Source organism: Ailuropoda melanoleuca, chromosome 11 (genome assembly GCF_002007445.2).
Source record: "Ailuropoda melanoleuca isolate Jingjing chromosome 11, ASM200744v2, whole genome shotgun sequence".
NCBI classification, from domain to species: Eukaryota; Metazoa; Chordata; class Mammalia; order Carnivora; family Ursidae; genus Ailuropoda; species Ailuropoda melanoleuca.
The window spans coordinates 109,621,434-109,641,142 of NC_048228.1; the positions used below are offsets into that span (position 1 = coordinate 109,621,434).

Genomic DNA, 19,709 nt, shown 5'->3' on the forward strand with positions numbered 1-19,709 from the left:
CTGCCCGGGGCTTGGGCTCCACAGCTGGGCCTGGGAGAGGGGCAAGAGCACAGGAACGCCCTGGTGGCCATCTAGAGAAGAGGCCCGATAGGAGGTGCCCCCGGGATGGGAGACACTGTGGGACAGGGGACAGGAGGGTCATGAGGGCAGCAGGGGGAAGGCTGGAGGGCTGGAGCCTGGGTGGCTCCTCGGTTCCTGTTCCCAGCCTGGCCCTTGTCCCGGTACCAGTCACATTCCTTCAAATGCTCTGAGAATAGACATGTCCTCCACGTATGGAGTCCTGGATGCCCTGTTGGCTGGTCCCACAGTCACCTCCCACTCTGCGCCCTGTGCCAAGGCCCATGGCTGGCAGCGCCCTCTGGTGGTAGCTGGTAGGGCACTGCCGCCCACCCCCAGGTCTGTCCTGAGGACAGTTGCCAGCTTGGGTCCCAGCTGAGTGTGGCGGCATTGGGGTGCTCAGAGGTCTCCTAACTGGGCAGGCCTTGGCTTGGGGTTCTGTGCTGGGTCCCCCCGCTCCCTTTTGCTGGCCATTTCTCCTTCAGCCTGGACGCCAGCCTCTCCTTCCCCCTGTCCAGGTGCTTTTTTCCTCGCCTGTGCCCTTTGCCTGCTGCCCGAGGACAGTGAGTTCTGAGCCTGGCAGCGCCACAGACATCACCTGGGAACGGGCTCCAAGTGTGGGGCCTCAGCCTGCCCGGACCAACTGCGTCAGGCACTAAGAAGTCCCATGTCGCCTGGATGGACCTAGGGGTCACACTGTGAGGACAAGCCTCCAGGGCTTGTATCAGAGCCTTGGAGACCAGTGTCCAGGGCCCGGAGTCCCTTGGTGTCCCTGTGGGCCTCGCTTCTGCCTGGTTCAGAAAACAGCTGTCCCAGAGGTTCACCTTTGCCCTGCAAGTGCCCCCTCCTGGCCCACCCCCCCAGTACCATGCGGTCAGTGAGCAGATGGAGGGAAGGACCGAGCTCGGCAGGTCCGAGGGTCCAGCAAGTGTGTATGGCAGGCCCCTCCTCCGGCTGTGTTCCCAACAGCCACTGAAGGGTCGCCGACAGCACCCGCTGTGAGAGCCCCGACTGCGGAGACGCTGCACCTCTGTCCCGGGTCACAGACGCCCGCTCTGGTCAGGCTGCCGCGGAGAGACACTCGGTGCAGGCATCAGACCGCTTCGAGGAGCTCCGTCTCAGACTCGGCCCAGGCGGCTGTGGGGTCCGGCTGGGGAACCCCGCTGCCAGCGGATCACGTGAGGCCCACCCCATCCCCAAGGATGGTTCGATACCACCGTAGGTATTCGTTCACCGCGGCCACGCGGGGACCACAGACCCGCCAAGGGACACAGGCCAACCCCCCCAGCCGGGGACCGCGTGGCCGTGCGAAGGCAGGGCTGGCGCCCCCTGGGCGACCACGAGGTGCACGGGTCACAGCAGCAGTGGCCAGGTCAGCCTCTGGCTGAAGCCAGAAACCCGCACTGCAGTCACAACCAGAGCAGCCTGAACACTCGAACCAAAGGGAAACTTTATTTACTTTTCTTTTTAAAGGAGTCTAGTTTAAAAACAAGAGGTCAAGAGAGGAGAAAGAACACGAAACCTTCCACAGACAGACACACAGACACACAGAAGGGACGGGGGGCCTTTGTGTCAGATCTTCTCCATCTTGGAGATGAGATCATCACAGATTCGGGTCAGTTCCTCATTTTCCTTAGTCTGAAAGAGAAAAGTCAAATCTGTTTTTCTGAATATTTTATTTTTAAGTCATCTCTACATTCCACGTGGGGCTTGAACTCACAACCCTGAGATCAAAGAGTCTCCTGCTCTTCCGACTGAGCCGGCCGGGGGCCCCGAATCCCCAGGTATCGTGCAATTCTCAGAAGTGGCAGCCTGGGAGCAGGCCACGGGCCCTCCTACAAGGTACTGTCCGACATCACCTGCTACAGGGCAGCTCCTCCCCTCCCCCCAGGCGCCGGGGGTCCTGTGCGCCCACCTTTTGCTCGACTGTCTTCTCCAGCGAATGGATGCGCATCTGTTCCTTCCTCAGGCTGGCCTGGAAGGCCAAGGCCTCCGCTTGGGCCTTGCTGCGCACCTGGGCGATCTCCTCGCTGGCCCTGGGGACACAGGACAGGGCAGAGAGGTCAGGGACTGGGGCATCTCCCTCCCCAGGCTTGCTAGACGTTGCTCCCCCGTTCCCAGGAGCGCGGGGGCCCTCCCACCCGCACTCACAGCTGGAGCTTCTCCTCCGCGTGGGCCTTCAGGGCCTGGTACCGCTGGCCTTCCTTCTCAATCCTCGCTATGTACTCCCCCACACACTTCTTCAGCGATTCTTCATTCTTTGAAGAATGAGCAGACGTGAACCGCTAGCAGTACGCCACTGTCGGAGCCCACCAGGCCTGGCTTTTCCGTCAGGTGTGGATGGGTCTATCACTAGCGGTCTCCGGGATGTTAACAGAACAGCAGCTCCAGTGACGAAGGCCACATGGACACAGCTGCAGGCCTCGGCACCCACCCCCCCCCCTCTGGCCCCTCACGGCTGCTGCGGCCCCCAGGCCTCTGGCAGGCGTGGTTGACCTCGGGAGAGCGTCCGTGGTCACACGACCGTGCTGTCTAACCGAGGGCCGTGCAGGCACAGCCTAGCAGCAGAGTCCTGCATCTGGCTTCAGGCCCTGACAAAGCTGACAGCGGAGAAGCAGGGGTGTAGGGAGGGGCGTGGGCAGGGGGAAGGCTGGAGGCTGAAGCCCCTTGAGCCCTTGCCCCTCACAGCAACAGGTCCCACCTTTCAGCTTTGCCCTTTACTTCCGTCTTCCACACATCAGGTGGCACCTTCTAGGCCCCCTGCCCCCACCCAAGCTCGTCTCAGCAATTGTGTGCGTGGTCGCTGGGTGCCACGTGTGTGCCTCCCAATGCCCTCTGGGAGGGGACCAGCTCTTTCGGGCTACTCCCCTTGCAGAGGAACAAAGAGTCGGCTGCATGGGGAGCCCTGCCTGGCCGCGTGCCCAGAATGCACCCACCCACGCCAGGCAGCCCTGAGGTCTGAGTGGCCCAGGCCCTCCTCCAGAAGGCAGCCACTAGCTCGACGCCCACTGCAAACCTAGGCACCTGCTTGGCCTGCCGTGGCTCCGTCTCCTGTCTGGGGCCCACGGCCCCTCTGCTCACATCCCTGGACAAACAGTAACCTCCCCCGACCCCGGCGGCGAGGGGAAGGCGCAGCCAGGTGCCACTTGGGTTATCTTACTGGCGAGCGAGCAGCTTCCGGCCCTCACCAAGGTGAGGACATGGCGCAGGCTGGCTCCGTGGCTGACCACAACCCCCGAGGACCCCGTGCGGGAGGACAGGCATTGGCCCGCTCAGCACCACCTACCATGCGATAGCCCTCGATCACCTCCTTCTGTTTCTCAAACCGCTTGAAGAGGTCAGAGAAAGACTTTTCCATGGAGCTCAGATCTGCAGTCAGTTGGTCTTTTTCCTTCAGAACCTTCTGGATCTCCGCTTTTGCAAGTTCCTTCTGTTTCTGGGCCTCCTCTTGAGAAGAGAAAGCAGCACTTGGGATCAGAGCATCCTGCATGCTGGCCTCCCAGACGACAGCACCCGGGAGGCAGGAGATGTGCAGCGATGGAGGAGAGGAGGCAGCCCCGCCGGGGTCCTGCTAAGGGCCGGGCGATGGGGCCCCCGTCCAATGTGATCTTCCAGAACAGAGCCTGGGGCCCCAGAGCCAGCCCCAGGTGGGGGGACAGGAACCTAGGGCCCCACAGGGACACCAGGCCCGGTCCACAGGCCAGGGGCCTCCGGGAGCTTGAGGCTTTGCCCACAGGGTGAGGACTGGTACTCACTCCGAGCCCTGCCTGACATGGCCAGCACCAACACCCAGAGGCCACACTGGACGTGTAGACCCCTGGGGGTGCGGGGGGCCAGACCCTGGATACAGTGACCAGGGGAGGGTCCCCGGATGCCCACCCAGGGTCTGGCCAATTCTGGGGCCAACAAGCATCAGCCCCACGGCACCAGCAGGCCCCGACTGGCAGATGCTCCCTCACCGGCCTCGGCTGCTCCACCACAGAGAAGCCTGTGGCCGCCAGCACTCACCCATCGCCTGGTACACGATCCCCTCAAACCCGTCCATTATCTTCCTGTGGGGAGAATGGAGGTGCCCGTGACCACCTGCGGCAGGCAAACCCGAGTTGCCCGGAGCACGCCGCAGGCCTTACCCCATTTCCAGGTTCTTGGCGTGGAGCGCCTCACACCTGCTCCGCAGCGACGTGTTCTCCTCACGTACGGCCTCCACCTGCACAAACCACACGGCACGCAGACGCTGGATGCCCCTCACGCCCAGGGTCTCTGGGGCAATGTGCGAGTCGGGGGAATGGCCGTGAGGAGCCCCGGTCAGGCCAAGGACCTGTGCCTCCCCGGCGGTGGTGGGGCCAGCGGGTGCCCAAGGAGAGCACGTGGCCACCTGGGGCGTCATCTGTCAGATGCTATGGGTTCCCCTTGGTGGACAGGCACGCACCAGGGGGCCCGTCGGCCCCAGGAACCACATCTGCATGCAGGTGGATGGGGGAACGTCCTGCCGTAGGCAAGGTGGGGAGAGCGGCCCGCAGAGGAGGAGGGAGGGGCCTGACTACGTGAGCTCCTGGGCCAGCTCTGAGCAGGACAGGTGGCCATGGGGCACTGAGACCAAGGCAGGACTTAGCAGCCGGTAGAGGCAGCCCGGGTCCAGCGCACAGGCCTCCCAAGAGGGGCTGGGCCAAACACTGCCCAGGGGATGGTGTTCCTGCTTTATGACCCCTGGCGTGGCCACAGCAGTGCCCGTGGAGGATGCCCGAGCCTCTCAGTGCGCAAGCAGCTTCTCTGTGAGATGCTGGCTGGAAAACACTGGGCTAGGAAAGCAGTAAGTGGAAGTCTACATTCTCCCTGCAGCCACACGAGGAAAGCTGGCACTCAGAGCCAGGTACCCCAGCAGCCGTGGGCTCTGCGCCATGCTGGGAACCCAACCTCTCCGCACCCCGTCCTCACCGCTGTGTCCATGTCCTTCTGGCTATACTGCAGCACGTCCACGATGGACCCCACAGGCAGTGGTGGAGCCCCAGGCCCAAAGACACAGGGACAGGGGTCCAGCACCTGTGGGGTGATAAGCCCTCAGAGACCAGGCACTCCCAGTGCAGCACAGTGAGCCCCCCCCGGCCCCCGTGCCAAGGAGTGGCTCTGCACCCCCCAGCATGAAGTCAGGCCCATAACCAAACAAGGGGAGGAACACTTACGGGAGTGTCTGGGGCTCCTAGGAAGTCAAGTTCCACTAGCTTCGCCTCTGGCAGGCTTCCTGAGGAAGGCTTGGCCATGTCCTGTGCACTGAGACCACAAAACAGAAGGTAAATGCACCCATTTCCCCCAAAGGCCAGAGGAGAACAGTCTCTGTTATAGCTGCTCAACTCCGCCTTGTGGCTCTGTCACTGTGGCACAAGCCGCCACCCAGCCACGTGTGCCCACAAAGCCTTCCTTAGAAGGACAGGCAAGGGCCGGATCTGACCCACAGTCACTCCTGTACCTGAAAGGCTCCAGAGAGCTCCACTGAAGTCTACTTTTCCAAGGCGGAGTCATGAATGTCCCCATTTAGTCTAGAAATCTCTAGTCGATGGCCACTGCCAGCCTGCCCACCTGCCCACCTGCCCTGAGCTCCACAACCAGAGGGGAGGCATACCTGCGGGTCTGCAGAGCCACAGGCAGCGGTCTCTGAGGGCTGTCCTTCAGGAGCGGGTCAAACTTGAGGTACAAGGACTGCTTCCTTAGGGCTGACTCCTTAAACTGAAGGGGTGGGTGAGTCAGCTGGTTCACCGTCCTCCCCAACGGGCGATGGCTCTGAAGGCTGGGCCCGGGGAGACCCCAGCACAGAGCAGCGTGCTCTCCAGCTCCCCTCTGCATGGGAGCTCAAGATGGGAACCGCAAGGCCACAGGTGTGGCTGGGGAAGGGGCCCTGGGAGCCCCAGATGCCCGTCACAGCACAGACACCACTGGTGCGTGAGTAGGACCATCATGATTTTGGAGGTGGGATGCTGGCTTGGGGCTGTTCTAGAATGAGCCCCCCTTGGAGAAGCGTACTTTGAAAAAGACTGCCATGATGGCGCAGGTACTCACCGAGGAACTCCCGAACTGCTCCAGATAATCCACCTCGGCTCCTGTGCCTAGAACTGAGAGGGAGAGCGTCCGCACTGTCGTTGACCCGCATGCGGTGGACGGCAGACCCCTGCTTCCGGCCCCGTGGCACTCAGGCGGGGCCAACAATTCTGTACCTTAAAGCAGGGGTTTTAGCCTCACACTAATGACACCAGGGGCCAGGTCACCTTGTGGTGCTCTCCTGTGTGCTGCTGGGAGCGGAGCAGCAGCTCTCCAGGCACGACAACCAAAAGTGTCCTAAGGGAACAGATCGCCGGGCTAAGAGCAACTCTTCAAAACGACTCTAGACAGTCCTTGAATTCCAGACAATATAAAGTTTACTTAAAAAGACCTAAAGGTGGCTCACATCATATACAAAAATTAGCTGAAAATGCATCAAAAACCCAAACGTAAGAGCTATTAAGGTTTTAGAAAATGTAACGGAAAATCCTTGCGGTATCGCATTTGACAAGAATTTCTTAGACTTCACACCAAACTCACAAAAAACACAAGAAAGAACTTCACGGTTGACACCCGTGCTTCAAAAGACACCACCGGGAGAGAGAAAGCCCGGAGACGATTCCTTCCACGTAAGAAATCCTTACCTAAGGATAGACTGGAAACCCCTACAACTCAGCAATAAAAGGGCAATGAGAATCAAACAGCAGGACAAAGAACCCGAGCAGACATTCTGCAGGTGTGAAAGGCACATGAAAGGACTCTTGTCACCAGGGAGACGCAGATCAAAATCCACGGAGGGGGTGCCCCCCCCCCCCAGAGGGAGGCTGGATTCGAAGTCACAGAGGCCCCCAGGGGGCTGCTAGGCCGTGGAGAGAGTGGGAGCCTCAAACACAGCTGCCGTGGGATCGTGGGATCGTGACGTGGTGCAGCCGCTTTGGAGAGCAAGCTGGCGGTTCCTCAGTGTCACCCAGAGTTACCGCGCGACCCGGAATTCCCCCTTCTAGGCTTATGCCCAAGACAAACGAACACTCACGTCCACACAGACACATGCACATGAATGTTCGTGGCAGTCTTAGTGAGCAAACCCAGACACCCATCAACTGGTGAACGGATACACCAGTTGTGGTCCATCTGCATGGTGGCGCGCTCGCTACTCGGCCGGGAAAGGAACGAAGCGGCGACACGCACTGCAAGGTGGAGGACCCTTGAAAACCTGACGTTCAGTGAGAGAAACCAGACCCGAGACCCCCACGTGACTCCGGGGTCCCTGGGATCATCCCGCCACCAACCCTGTGGTCCGTTCCCAGTCTCCTCTCTGCCTGTGGATTAAGTAAGCGAGATCCAGACCCTGTCAAATTGCCTTCTCTCTCTTAAGGCAATTCCACCCTAGAGTCTCCCTGAAAGCCCCTCAGAGTCCGGACAACCCCCCCCCCCCACGTGTTGAAGGTCAGAGCTGCGTGTTCTCCACCTGGACTCGCCATTCCAACAGGATTTTTCCACCAATCAACAAGGTCCCTGCAGCCTGTGTGTTTGCACAGAGCCGCTTTCCTGCGTCTGATTTCCGGTCCTAGAAACCCTTTACATCAGAGGTACATTCTGGAAGTGTCCAGAAGCCTGTGTGTGTGCCGCTTCATGTCAGGGAACAAAGCTGCCTGTTGAACAGTCTCCCGAAAGACGCCGCTGAACACGGGGACTCACAGGACAGCAACCTGCCAGCGGGGACAGACAAGTGACCCAGGGACAACGTACCCTCAGCTGGGTCTCGGAAGTGTTCCTCCTCTGGCTCTGAGGCAGGCTCTGGGCCCCGTGGAGGAGTGGGGCGCGCTGGCTCTCCGCCCAGGCCACTTGCAGGAGCGGACAGAACTGCACGGTCCGCAGCTTCCTCCTGGAAGAAGGGCAGCTCAGTCTGGGCATCTTGTGAGGTTGAAGGTCCTGTGTGGGACCTGTGCCTCACCCAGTCTTGTCAAGATGGGGTGGGGGGAGCTGGGGTGCCGCGCCGTGTCCCGCCCGGTCTCCACTGGCCACCCTCTGCCCGTGTGCATGCAGGACGCCAGAATGGGGTGAGCTCGCGTCCATACCTCGCCTGCTGTGCTCGGGGTCCTGGCAGCGGTCTGCCCCACAGGCGTGTCATCCGTGGAGGCTGAAGGCACCTGCCTGAAGAGACAGGATCAGCAGGGCCTGCACCCTGGCACTGAGCATTCTCCTGCCCTGTGAACGCTCGCCCAGAAGGTCAGGGGCTGTGCTGGAGTCCCCAGCAGAGCCGTCCCGACCCACCTCAACTGCCCAAGAATCACGAGCTTCCCAGGGGGACTCGGCAGGGAGCTCACAGGTGGTTTCAGCTCAGAGAGCAAACCCCAAGGGTTCATTTGTCCTATTTTACCAGGATGCTGGCAAACATGCTGGAGGGAGGGTCACTGGGTGCTGGGCCAGGCCAGTAGTGGGGAGGTGGCCTATGGGACCATCAGTGTGCACGTGTGCTGAGGGGCAGCCCCCACACATCCCACCAGAAAGCTGCCCATACAAGTGCCGGGTGTCTGGGCTCTGGCTAAGCTTCTCGAAAGACCCAGCACATGGTGGCCACGAAGCAGCCATCCCCAGAGAGCACCACAGCAAGTGCTGAGAGCTGCTCCGCTGGCTTTGGAATTGCAGACAAAATTTGCTAGAGATCTTCCTCAATTTCCAGGCTTTTTATACGCTGTGCTCTTAGCAAGCACAAGTACAGCCCCCGCCCCGTGGAGGGGCTGGGACAGGGCACTGCGTGTGCTCTCCTCCACCACTTCTCAATAGCCACCTGCAGTGCCAGGGAGCTCCCTCCTCAGTCTTGGGATCCAGGACCGGCAGCTGCCTCCCGCAGCCCGTGTGTGCCCCAAGGGCCCTTCTCTGGCCTGGGGTCCTCCAGCATGCATGTGCTGAGCAGCTACCCCGCCGCCACCACCAAGTACTCACGGGCTCCGACACAAGTGCCCTGAGGCCTTGGGACCAGCATATGGCTCCTTGGCCACAGGCCCGGCTGGCCCGCTCTGGGGCCATTCTGGGGACTGGGCCTCTCCTCCACCTTCAAATGGGTTAAAGTTTGGGTCATCCAGCTGGTTCCAGTCCAGGTTGTAAGACCCCCGGGGAAGGGGAACCGGTCCCTCATCTGCCTCCTCGGGGACCTTTTCCTGCCTTGCCTCTGACATCCTAGAGGGAGGTTTAAGGCCGGATCTCTTCCCCAGTTCCCCTGGTGGGGGCAATATCTTGCTGGTGGCCTTGTCAGAGAAATCAAATTCTAGCCCTATGGGCTCGCTGCTCCAAGAGGTGGCCCTCTGGCCATCAGCTTCTTCCTTCTGAGGACTTGGGGACATGACCCCTCCAGCCTTCAGAGGGCTGACCAGGATGGTGTTCCCAGGACCAGAGGGGTCTTCAGGGCCAGCCAGGGCCTCGCCAGGCAGGTCTGCGAGGGGCCCTTCTCCATGTGCTCCTATGGGGTGAGTACCAGGGGGCAAAGTAGCCCTGGCTGAGGAAGCAGGGACCTGGTTCGAGCTTTCTCTGACGGCTCTGGGAGGGTCTTCTGTTCGGTCTTGGGGAGCCGTCTGGGAAGGGTCTTCTAGGATTTCCGAGGTGGAGGTAACACTTTTCTCTAAGAAATAAGAATGAACACTTTCCTCCAAGGCTTGCTCGGGGCTCACAGATGTTTGTCCTAGAGAAGCCACTTGATTTTCAAGACTTTCTGGCATCTGGGGAGAGATTGAGGGATCCAGGCTGGCCAGGTGAGCTGAGGTGGGCCCACTGGAATGCTGCCTATCTTCAGAGGCTGGTCTCACATCTGCTGGAGGGGGGCTGGCATTGGCCACCGTTGGTTTCTGGAGAATTCCATTGGTCATTTTGGTGTCAACTTCCTTGGTGAACTGTTGGCTTTTTAGAAACAAACTTAGTTAACACGAAGGAACTTGTTAGCTTTTTAATGAGAACTTAACCTGCGAGAAAAGATTAGCTAAAAACACACAAAAAAGAACGTTCAGTGAACCCTCTTGTTAGGATCAACTTTCACAAGTACATCCTCATAAATCGAAGCCGGTGGGCCAACTCGGTCACGCAGGCTTCTGAGAGCAGAAACGTGACAAGTTACCACGGTCGAGGCTTTCTCTCCTGCCTGTTTCCCTCTCAGCTGGGGACCACCAGCTCCACAGTCAGGGCACAGGAGGCTCAAGGTCTTCACTGAGGACAAAGGCAAGATTGACAGCCCTTGGGAACACTCCAGGCTGACTTGCAAACAGAGAGGAGACCCCAATGGGTATGAACAGAGAAATAATCACAGAGCGACCTTCCCCGGAGATGTGCTCAGACATTTCATGAAACTAGAGAAACAACAGCCAGGCCAATGTGTCAGCAAATGCACAGTAAAGGAGTAGGACGTAAAACTTAAACTTTTTCGGGGCACCTAGGTCGCTCAGTCAGTTGGGCGTCTGACTCAGGGTCGTGAGAGTGAGATTCTCTTTCTCCCTCTGCCCCTCCCCACTCGTGCTCTCTTTACAAATAAATAAAAGTCTTAAACAGAAAAACAAACTTATTCTACCATCTCATTATCTGCTTTTCTACTAACAAGTGGCTTCTGATGTGAGCATGCCGGCAACACACTGCAGGAGCTCAGAGTGGAACCAGGAGGAGCTTGACCAGATCTGACTAACGACAAAAGAGAATTTTCCTGCCGTGTCTGCCGGAGAGGTCACGGATGGCAGTACATCAAGCAGCAACACTTACTTCTCTTTCTGGGTCCGGTTTTGAGGAGAGTTTTCTAAGCCAACAGTGTCCTCCAGAGCAAAAGGAGCCTCGAGCTTGCTGCTCATGCTAGGACTTACTATCCGGTGCGTCTGGGGGTCCCGCAGAGGAGTCTGAAAAGTCACCTGTTGGGGGAGGAGACCTGTTCAAGAATTCAAGTCTTCAACCACTATGGTGGCAGCGCCCTGCCCACTTCCGCAAGTCCCCGGGTAACCAAGTCCCAGGGTGACCTAATGCGTGACACACGGTAGATTTACACGGTGTGCTTACTTTCATAGCTTTGAGTACACTCTTGGGTGGCACATTTTCTTTCTGTGACAGACGAAGAACAGATAGTCTTCCGGTAAGTTCCGGTGGTGAAAACAGGAACTCACAGTTTTCTGCACTTTTGTCACCGGTGACGTTTTCATCATTGTAGATCTGCAGACTCATTCTGGAAAAGCAGACAGTCTGCATCAGTATGAGGACTGTGCAGACTGGATGAACGGCCAGGGCAAGGGGCTGGCCTCACAGGGCAGATGTCCCCTTCCTGCACAGGTGGGTCACATCTCAGGCAGCACCTTCTCTGCCAGGCAGTCCTCATCCTGTTTCAGGGGAGCTGCCACCTCCCAGACAAAGAGCCATAAGGGCCTTTAGCCCACAGGACAAGGAAAAAGAATCAGGTTCAAAACAATTTGAACTTAGTGGGTAAAGGTCAGGAGACAAGGGTGCTGGCCTGTAAGAAAGCCCAGGTCTCCCCTCAGGCCTCTGCTGAAGGTGCCGAGGTCACGGCGCAGCTGGAGGAGGCTGCCAAGTTAGCCGAGAACAAGAAAAAGAGAAAGGTGCTGCGGCTTGCTCTTCCGTCACAGGCCGGGAGACGGGGAGCACGCAGGGGCACTGAGGGCCCAGGCCCAGAGGAAGAGCCGCACAGGGCGGCAAGCAGCGAGATGCACAACTACTCGGGGGGGCTGGGCTTCTACACTGAGGTGTCGCGTCTAGAAACAGACACCAGCGACCTCCACTGAGACCCAGCAGGTTCTAGAACAGTCCCCACTCCCCCTTCCCAAGGTCCTCATGACGGTCACCAGCGTGCCATTCCCAACCCAGGAGTCGCCAGAGGGCCTGTCCATGGGGACATCACAGATATTTGCTGGTGGTGCGGTGCTGGAGGCTGCAGCTTGAAGAGCAAGGCCCGGGGGGGGGCGGGGGCAGAGGGAGCAAGGACGCCCTGGAGAGAGGCAAGTCTGGGTAACAAGATGCCCTGGAAGGTAGGGGGGTGGGGCCGTGTGTGGAGGCCAAGGAAGGGCAGGAGGGAAGTGGGGAGTCAGACGGTCCTGCAGCCAGCCAGGGGTGGAGTGAGCAGCCCTGGCTTGGCCAGCGGGCCCACAAGGCATCTGGAAGGGGGAGAGAAACGGAAGCGTGACTTTTAGATTTTTGACGTGAACAGCTGGGTAAAACAGGAAGGGGGTGGCATGGCTGTGGGATACATGAGGAGGGGGGCCTGGAGGACACCTTTCTGGCAGTCCCTGGCCTGAGGAAGGTGGGAGAACAGCTGTGGCAGTGTCTGTCAGGTCGGGCTTCCACTGACAATGGGGAGAAGGCTCCCAAGCAGACACTCCCAGGCCAGACGGAGGTCCAGGTCCGGGGGTGGGGGGGAACGGGGCGGAGCTGCGCCGAGCAGCTGGGGAGAATCAGCAGGACCGGGAGGGCTGGTGCAGCTGGGTCGGCGACCGCTCGCAGGTGGGGCGTGGAGAAAGCGGAGAGAAGCTGCCCCGAGGGGAGGGAGGCGCGGCGCCGCAGAGCCCGGAGGGGCTGGGGATCGGGCCCAAGGGGGGCGGGGGCGAGCCGGTGGCCTTAAAGGTGGGAGGTGCACCCTTGCAAGGCGCGGATACAGGTGGTGTCTGAGGCTGGACGAGGTCACAAGGGGACGGCGACGGGAGGCCAGCGGACCGGGCCGCGAGGGACCCTGACACACCGACCTCCTGGAGGCCGACAAAGGAGACCGAGGAGGAACCGGTAAGGTAGGAGCCCCCCGGCTGTCTCCGCCCACCGGCTGGAGGGGCGGCGGGGTGGGCCCCAGGGAGCAGGGGCGCTGTGCGGACGGTGCACCCCGAAGCCTCGGGAGAAGCGGGGGAGGGAGGAGGGCCCGTGAGGGGCGGGCGCCGCCCAGCTGCCGCGGGGGTCGGGAGCCGGGGCGCGGGGCCCGGTGGCTGGGGGAGGAGGTGGAGATGGAGCCCCGAGCCCGGGACCCTGCCGCCGCCATCGCCACCGCCTACCTGCCGGCGGCCACGCGAAGCCGAGGGAGCGGGAGGCGCCGAGTCCGGGAGCCCGTCCGCCCGCTGCCGATTCAAATACCGACGGTTGGCGCGCGCGGCCAATCAGCGCGCGGCCGGGGGCGGGACGCACGGGGCGCCGCGGCCACGCCTCCCGGTCGCCGGCGGCTCCGCTTCCGGGGGGAGGGGCGGGCTGGGCACCGGAAGCCGTTGGAATCCCCGTCCCCCCGAGCCTGCGGAGGGGAGGGCCCTGCGGCGGACGCGACTGGGCTACGCGGAAAGGCCAGGGCCGAAGAGCCATTGGCCCGGGTCTCAGTTTTCCCAGTTGTAAAATGGGACCAGCTGCAGCGCCGCCCCCAATACAGGTCGCGAGATGGAGCCGAACCCTCGCGGGGACTGTGGCGGTTTCACCGCTTCTAGCTGTGTGCGGGGCGCGGCAACTCCGTTTCCCAGGGTGCCCTGCGTCGATGTGACGTCTCCCAGCGCGCCCTACGCCGGCCTGCCGACGGGACCCCATCTCCCAGAAGGCCCCGCGGGCGGAGACACCATCTCCCAGAGCTCCCCGCGACCGCCTGGCGCCCACCTGCCGTCGCCCACTGGCTCGGAATTCTCGCGTCTGTTTTCCGTCGGGGGCTGCGGGCCTCTCCCGGACGGCTTCCTGGCGGCGGCGGCAGCGCGATGGACAGCCCGGAGGTCACCTTCACGCTGGCCTACCTGGTGTTCGCCGTGTGCTTCGTGTTCACACCCACCGAGTTCCACTCGGCCGGGCTCACGGTGCAGAACCTGCTGTCGGGCTGGCTGGGCAGCGAGGACGCCGCCTTTGTACCCTACCACCTGCGCCGCACGTCTGCCACGCTGCTGTGCCACTCGCTGTTGCCGCTCGGTGAGCAGGCCGGACCCTCCCCCAGAGGGTCCTCGGGACGGGGCACCGGCCTGTGTCCTCCTTGGTGGGCGGAAGTGGCCCCTCGGGCTCGCGGCCGAGTTCCGGGACCCCAGAGGTGGAGAAGAGTCTGGGGAGGGCGCGCGGACCCCCGGTCGCTGCGAGCTCAGGAGAGTCGCTGACCCCGAGAGCCGCGGCTGTGGACCAACAGCCCGTGCGCTCTGAGTCGGGTCTCTCGCGTCCGCGGCTCCCGAGAGCGGAGAGGAAGGTGCTGGCGGCAGGTGGCCGTTTTCAGGTGGCAGAAATGAAGGCTTAGAATATTGGGGGGCAGCCAAAGGGGGTGATGCTTCGCCCAGCTGGGGCAGGTCGTGAGTCATTTCGTGCGGGCGGTTCCCGGGAGAGGGGCATGAGTTAACTGATTCTAACAGGAAGGTGGAAGGACCTAGGAGAGCAGGTGGCCTTGTCCCAGGCTTTGGAAGGTGGGTGTGGGAAAGGAGGCAGAGATGGGTAACCCTATGGGGGTATTACAGATGCAGAAGTTGGGGGGGCGTGTTTGTGTGGCAGGCGCAGGATACTCACAGGTGGCCCAGGGGTTGGCCTGGGCGGAGACCCAGGTGCTCTCTGGCCTCTGAGAGGCTGGTTTGTCGGCTGGTTGGACAGGGGACTGGCTGGAAAGCGGGGTACTAGATGTGTGTATGTGGGTTCTCTGGAGGATACAGAGCAGAAGCAGGTCTGGAAGGGCAGGTGGCTGCTGGGCACCCGGTCTGTGGCTCATGGACTCAGGAGTTTCCAGCTTTCAGCAGGCGCAGCATCTTGGGCCAGGTGTGGAGGGGCTGGGCTGAGGCCAGGCACGGGCAGGAGGGCTTCCCGCCCATGCTAAGGTGGACACAGGGCCTTGGTGGCAGTCTGGTGGTCTCCTTGGTCAAGTGGTCTCTTTGCCTGTGGTTGGGGTAACTATGTGGCTTTCTCAGCTTGAGGCCTCAGCACTCCTGTGAGGCAGGGATGCCAATTAAATGATTCCTCAGATGAGGAAAGTGCGGCTCAGAATTTGGGCTCCCAAGAGGGTCATGGGTTGGGTTTCTGCCCTGGGAACTAAGGGTCCCCACAGCTTTCTGGAGTCCCTTTAGCCACACCCTTCCTATAAGCCCGCGAGCGGCTGGGCCGTCACCATGCTACAAATGGACAGAGAAACCAGAACTTAGGGAGCTCAGTGACATGGAGGTGGAAGAACTTGGCCTGTGATCAGTTCTGGGGTCTTTCTCTTCCTATTGAACTTGTTTTGAAAAGCTTTGAAACTTTGTATGCATGTTATCTACTGCTGCATGATAAGTTACCTTAAACGTAGTAACTTGATCAACAGCAAGTGTTTACTATTATTTTGCAGCCTTAAACGTGCTTATGGAGGTATCCATTATCTACTTCGTTATCTACTTGAGTCCTTTGGACGTGCACATTGGCCCTGATCTGGCCAGGAGGGATCCTGGAGTTGTGGTGTTCTTTGCTTACTGTTTGGCACACAAATCTGAACTCTGGGTTGGGCCACACTCTGATTTGCCTCCTCAGAGGGGATGGCATTGGGAGGCTAAGACCCCGCCCCTGGAGGGCCAGTGTGTAGCTCTGCTTTGGGTGACACCAGATCCTTGTATTTGTTTTTGCGTTTTTAGGTTTTCCTATTTCCGTAATCATGTATTCCTCGTATAAAACTTAAGTAGTGAATTGAAAACGTCTTTTTCTTACTTATTGTATTACTGTCGTGGGTGAGGGTTGAGCTGGGCCAGCCGTCAAGGCAGGTAAGGCGCACCTGCCCTGGGGTACCATGGCCTGGCCCTGAGAGCTGACTGGGGCAGCCCTTGGTGGGCACTATGGGGAGAACAGTGGCCGGGCAGCCCCGATTTCTGCTGAGGCGCTCCCCATCCTTCTAGGCTACTACGTGGGCATGTGCTTTGCAGCTTCAGAAAAGCAGCTCTACTCCCTCGGCCAGGCCCCGGAGGCCTGGCAGCTCTTCCTCCTGCTGGCAGTGACTCTGCCCGCCATCGCCAGCACCCTGATCTACTACTGGTCCTGTGATCAGTGGGCCCACCACCCGCTGGCCCGCACCCTGGCCCTCTACGCCCTCCCGCAGTCAGGCTGGTGGGCTGTGGCCTCCTCAGTCAACACTGAGTTCCGGCGGATCGATAAGTTTGCCACGGGGGCCCCAGGGGCTCGTGTGATCGTGACAGACACGTGGGTGATGAAGGTGACCACGTACCGTGTGCATGTGGCTCAGCAGCGGGATGTGCACCTGACTGTGACAGAATCACAGCAGCACGAGCTCTCACCAGACTCCAGCCTGCCTGTGCAGCTCCTTACCATCCACGTGGCCAGTGCCAGCCCTGGCGTGCAGGCCTTCGACATCCGGTAGGTGCACTTGTGGCCAGGGTGACAGTGAGGCTGGGGCATGCTGGAGGCAGCCAGAAGCCAGGTTCTTGTCTTGGGCCCCTCTGGGAGGTGATGATGAGTGGAGCAGGCTCTTCTAGCCACCCCTCCAGCGGAACCCTCCCTCAAAGCCTCTTGTCCCCTCCCACCCCCATAGGTACCCTCTGCTTCTGCTTTCTCCATGTTCTCCTCTGAGCCGCATTTTGCAGCTCTTTTCGGGGAGCACGTTAGGGATGTTTGGGGGGGGTGGTACAGGACCAAGGCTTAGTGGCTGCCTTGGCTTTGGTGACCACGCTAAGGTCTTCCCATTCCATTCAGGCTGCTGACAGTCCATTGTTCCTCTCCTGTGACCCCCCTTTGTGCCTGAACTTGTTGAAAACCAGGCATTCTGTGTCTCAGCTGCAATCCCCCCACTCTCTTTGCCCTTCCCTGCATCCCTTGGGGGCAGGTGGCCAGTGCTGGTTCTGTGGCCTCTGGCCTCAGGGCTATCTTTGCTGGCTGGTGTTCATCAGGTGACTGGGCTGTGCCTGGGTTCCCATGTTCTGTGTGGTTGGGTGCCCTGTCACCCTAGAGGCACCTTGGCCTCCTCACCAGGAATGATGGCCCTGCCCTGCAGAGGGGCCTTGGTTCAGTGGCCCCAGCCCAGCAGCCCCCACCTTGTGCAGGCTGAACTCCACGGAGTATGGTGAGCTGTGTGAGAAACTCCGCGCACCCATCCGCAGTGCGGCCAACGTGGTCATCCATCAGAGCCTGGGCGACCTGTTCCTGGAGACATTTGCTTCTCTGGTGGAGGTCAACCCAACCTACTCGGTCCCCAGCAGCCAGGTGAGGGCTGGGTGGGGGCAGGTGGGTTCCCACAGGTCAGGCTCCCTGGGTGCAGGGGGGAGGGCACAGGGCTGTCTGGCCAGGCTTCCTATGATCCTCTTGGCCTGCCCACAGGAGCTGGAGGCATGCATTGGTTGCATGCAGACACGTGCCAGTGTGAAGCTGGTGAAGACCTGCCAAGAGGCAGCTGAGGGCGAGTGCCAGCAGTGCTACTGTCGCCCCATGTGGTGTCTCACCTGCATGGGCAAGTGGTTTGCCAGCCGCCAGGACCCGCAGCGCCCTGACACCTGGCTCGCCAGCCGCGTGCCCTGCCCCACCTGCCGTGCACGTTTCTGCATCCTGGATGTGTGTGCGGTGTGCTGAGCCTGCTGGCTGGAGCAAGGGAGTGGCCTTGGGGGTCCCAGCGAGCCCTACGAGGGACCCCACAGCCACCGTGAGGAGCAGCCAGGGCTCCAGGCCCTCATTTGTGTTGTCAGTCAGGGGCTCTTTCCCCAGCATGACGAAGATGAGGGTTTGGTTTAAAAGGGAAGTTTTCTTCTGCAGCAGTGGCAGTGGAGTGGGGTTTCAGTGCCTTTGCTTGCTTTGCTTGTTTCTCCAGGTGGGGGCAGGTGCTGGACTTGGAATACGGTGTGGCGTGGGGCCATTTCCAGAGCATTCTGAGACTGCCTGAGCTGTCCTCTGGAGACCAGGGGTCTGCCCCCATGGCCCTACCCTGAACCACTTGCCTTAATTTTATGTAGCACACCTGCCTTTCAGTTACGCGCCAGACCCAGGTTTATCTAAACTGGTTGCAGTCAGTCCTCCAGGCTCCTGTCTCCAAGCTGGCTGCAGGCCCTCTGCTATTGTGTCCCGTTTGTACCCCACCAGGCTGCTCTGAGGGTCTGGGGGAAAGTCTGGTGGTGCAGAGAGACTGGGGTGCCACTCCAGGGTGAGAGCACTGCCTGGGGCTTCCTGGGTGGGTTGGCACCTACCTGCTACCTGCCCCTGGGAGATCCTGGACTTCCTGTTGGGGGCTGGCTTCTCTCAACTCCTATTCTTTAGCTGCGTGCTTGTGGAGGTTGTCTATCTCCTGCAAGGCATGCACCTCCGTGCCTACTGCTGCCCCGACAGTCCCGAGAAAGGCCAAGCCTGACTCCCACCCAGAGGGGTTATTGAGCTGAAGACACAGCGACATCCTACATGCAGACAGGCTTGTTGGGACACGGCACAGGGCTGGCCACAGCTCTGTAGGGTCTGCCTGGATCAGAAAGTGATGGGCCTCTTCCCAACTCCTGGTGGCACATCTAGGAGGGCAGTAGCAGCCAGGCCATCCGGCCCAGCTCTGACTGATGTGGTTGCTAGAGGGGACCCTTGTATTTGTAGCCCTAAGCCCCCTAAACCTGCTGTTTGAAGCAGGGGTGATGGACCCAGTCGGTTTGACCTGCCCAAGGCCACAGTGAAGCCCAGGAATTTGGGACCTGAGGTGGCTCAGCTTCGTGGGCCGCCAGGGTACCCCGCAAATGAAGGCCATCAGAGTGGAGGGCAAGCCCAGGGTTTCAGGTGCTTTCGAAGGACTGGGTCGGGTTATTTTTACTACAAAAGAAAGTTTTATAAAGATAAATTTATTGTAGCTGAGCGATACGGTATTTAATAAAATGTTAGTCTGAAGTACATACTGGAATATTTTGTTTTTCCTGATCTTCGAACTGGTAAAGGGGAGAAGTCGCCTGGGAAGTAGCAGCACTGTGCCCATTGCTGTCTAAAAGGAGGGAGGCAGGCGCTGCAGGAGTCGTAGCCTGTTTTCCCAGCTGCACGACAGAGGTCTTAAGACGCCCTTTCCCGGGGCTCCTGCGGGAGTGGGGCTGGGTTCTGGGGAAGGGGTGGCGGCCTAAGGCCGTGGGTTCCGGTCGGGGCCTCCACGCCCGTCCTCACGGCGCACAGGTCGGAAGGGCGTGGAGGGTTCGCGGAGTGCGGGCAGGGATCAGGAGCTGTAGGCGGCGGAACTGAGTTCTGCGGGGCGCGGGGAACCGACTGAGACTGGCAGCACCCCGCAGGCCCGAGCGCTGTCGGCTCAGCCGGCGACGCAGCCCGACGCAGTCCGGCGGCTTCCCCCTCCGGGTTCCCGTTTCCCGCCTGCGCAGAGGCCGCCCCCGCGGGGCCGACCAATGAGAGGCGCGTCCACTCCGGGTCTTGGCCCCTCCGAGCGCCTGCGTCGCGCACGCGTCCGAATCTCCCGCCAAAGCACCCCCCCCCCCGGCCCTGCCCGGGGAGGCGCGGCAGCACCGGTCGTCCCCATGCTGCGGCGGGGGGCAACCTTTCCTCGGGCTGCTCCTCGTTCGGCCACACGGCGTCGATCCGCCGACTGCCAAAAGGCAGCGTCGGGGCTGCGGCCTCGCGTCTCCCCGCCCGGGCACGGGCCGTCTGTGGAGCGCGCGCAGCCGCCTGGGCTCCCCCGCCGGCGTGGGCCCGATGGTCTCGCCCGCCGCGGCGCGCGCGGGAGCTCCGGGGGCGGG

At 60.8% G+C, this 19,709-nt stretch overlaps 2 protein-coding genes across 3 annotated transcripts; one reads left to right on the forward strand and one right to left on the reverse strand.

The window, feature by feature from the left end:
* Positions 1–1,485: 1,485 nt before the first annotated feature.
* Positions 1,486–13,257, reverse strand: TACC3 (transforming acidic coiled-coil containing protein 3). The gene is made up of 16 exons (XM_034672229.1): positions 13,101–13,257; positions 11,116–11,278; positions 10,828–10,970; positions 9,034–9,981; positions 8,166–8,241; positions 7,837–7,972; positions 6,109–6,161; positions 5,675–5,778; positions 5,238–5,325; positions 4,993–5,097; positions 4,188–4,264; positions 4,066–4,109; positions 3,344–3,504; positions 2,209–2,315; positions 1,973–2,093; positions 1,486–1,695 (listed from the first exon to the last, which is right to left on the reverse strand). The coding sequence occupies exons 2-16, from the start codon at positions 11,275–11,277 to the stop codon at positions 1,630–1,632; spliced, it is 2,391 nt and encodes a 796-aa protein (XP_034528120.1). The 5' UTR covers position 11,278; positions 13,101–13,257; the 3' UTR covers positions 1,486–1,629.
* Positions 12,488–18,867, forward strand: TMEM129 (transmembrane protein 129, E3 ubiquitin ligase). Of its 2 annotated transcripts, none has more exons than XM_034672230.1 (5): positions 12,488–12,845; positions 13,463–13,980; positions 15,900–16,374; positions 17,058–17,217; positions 17,332–18,867. In XM_034672230.1, the coding sequence occupies exons 2-5, from the start codon at positions 13,776–13,778 to the stop codon at positions 17,578–17,580; spliced, it is 1,089 nt and encodes a 362-aa protein (XP_034528121.1). In that variant the 5' UTR covers positions 12,488–12,845; positions 13,463–13,775; the 3' UTR covers positions 17,581–18,867. The 2 variants fall into 2 exon arrangements, with proteins under 2 accessions (XP_034528121.1, XP_011229599.1); XM_011231297.3 differs by having other exon boundaries at positions 12,488–12,840.
* Positions 18,868–19,709: the final 842 nt, after the last annotated feature.

Coding starts and splice junctions, on each gene's coding strand:
- TMEM129 (XM_034672230.1), top strand. CDS start 13,776: ATGGACAGCCCGGAGGTCACCTTCACGCTGGCCTACCTGGTGTTCGCC. Junction 16,375..17,057: donor GTGCAGGCCTTCGACATCCG/GTAGGTGCACTT, acceptor CACCTTGTGCAG/GCTGAACTCCACGGAGTATG. Junction 17,218..17,331: donor ACTCGGTCCCCAGCAGCCAG/GTGAGGGCTGGG, acceptor GCCTGCCCACAG/GAGCTGGAGGCATGCATTGG.
- TACC3 (XM_034672229.1), bottom strand. CDS start 11,277: ATGAGTCTGCAGATCTACAATGATGAAAACGTCACCGGTGACAAAAGT. Junction 9,982..10,827: donor AACCGGACCCAGAAAGAGAA/GTAAGTGTTGCT, acceptor GTTTCTAAAAAG/CCAACAGTTCACCAAGGAAG. Junction 2,094..2,208: donor GCGGAGGAGAAGCTCCAGCT/GTGAGTGCGGGT, acceptor CTGTGTCCCCAG/GGCCAGCGAGGAGATCGCCC.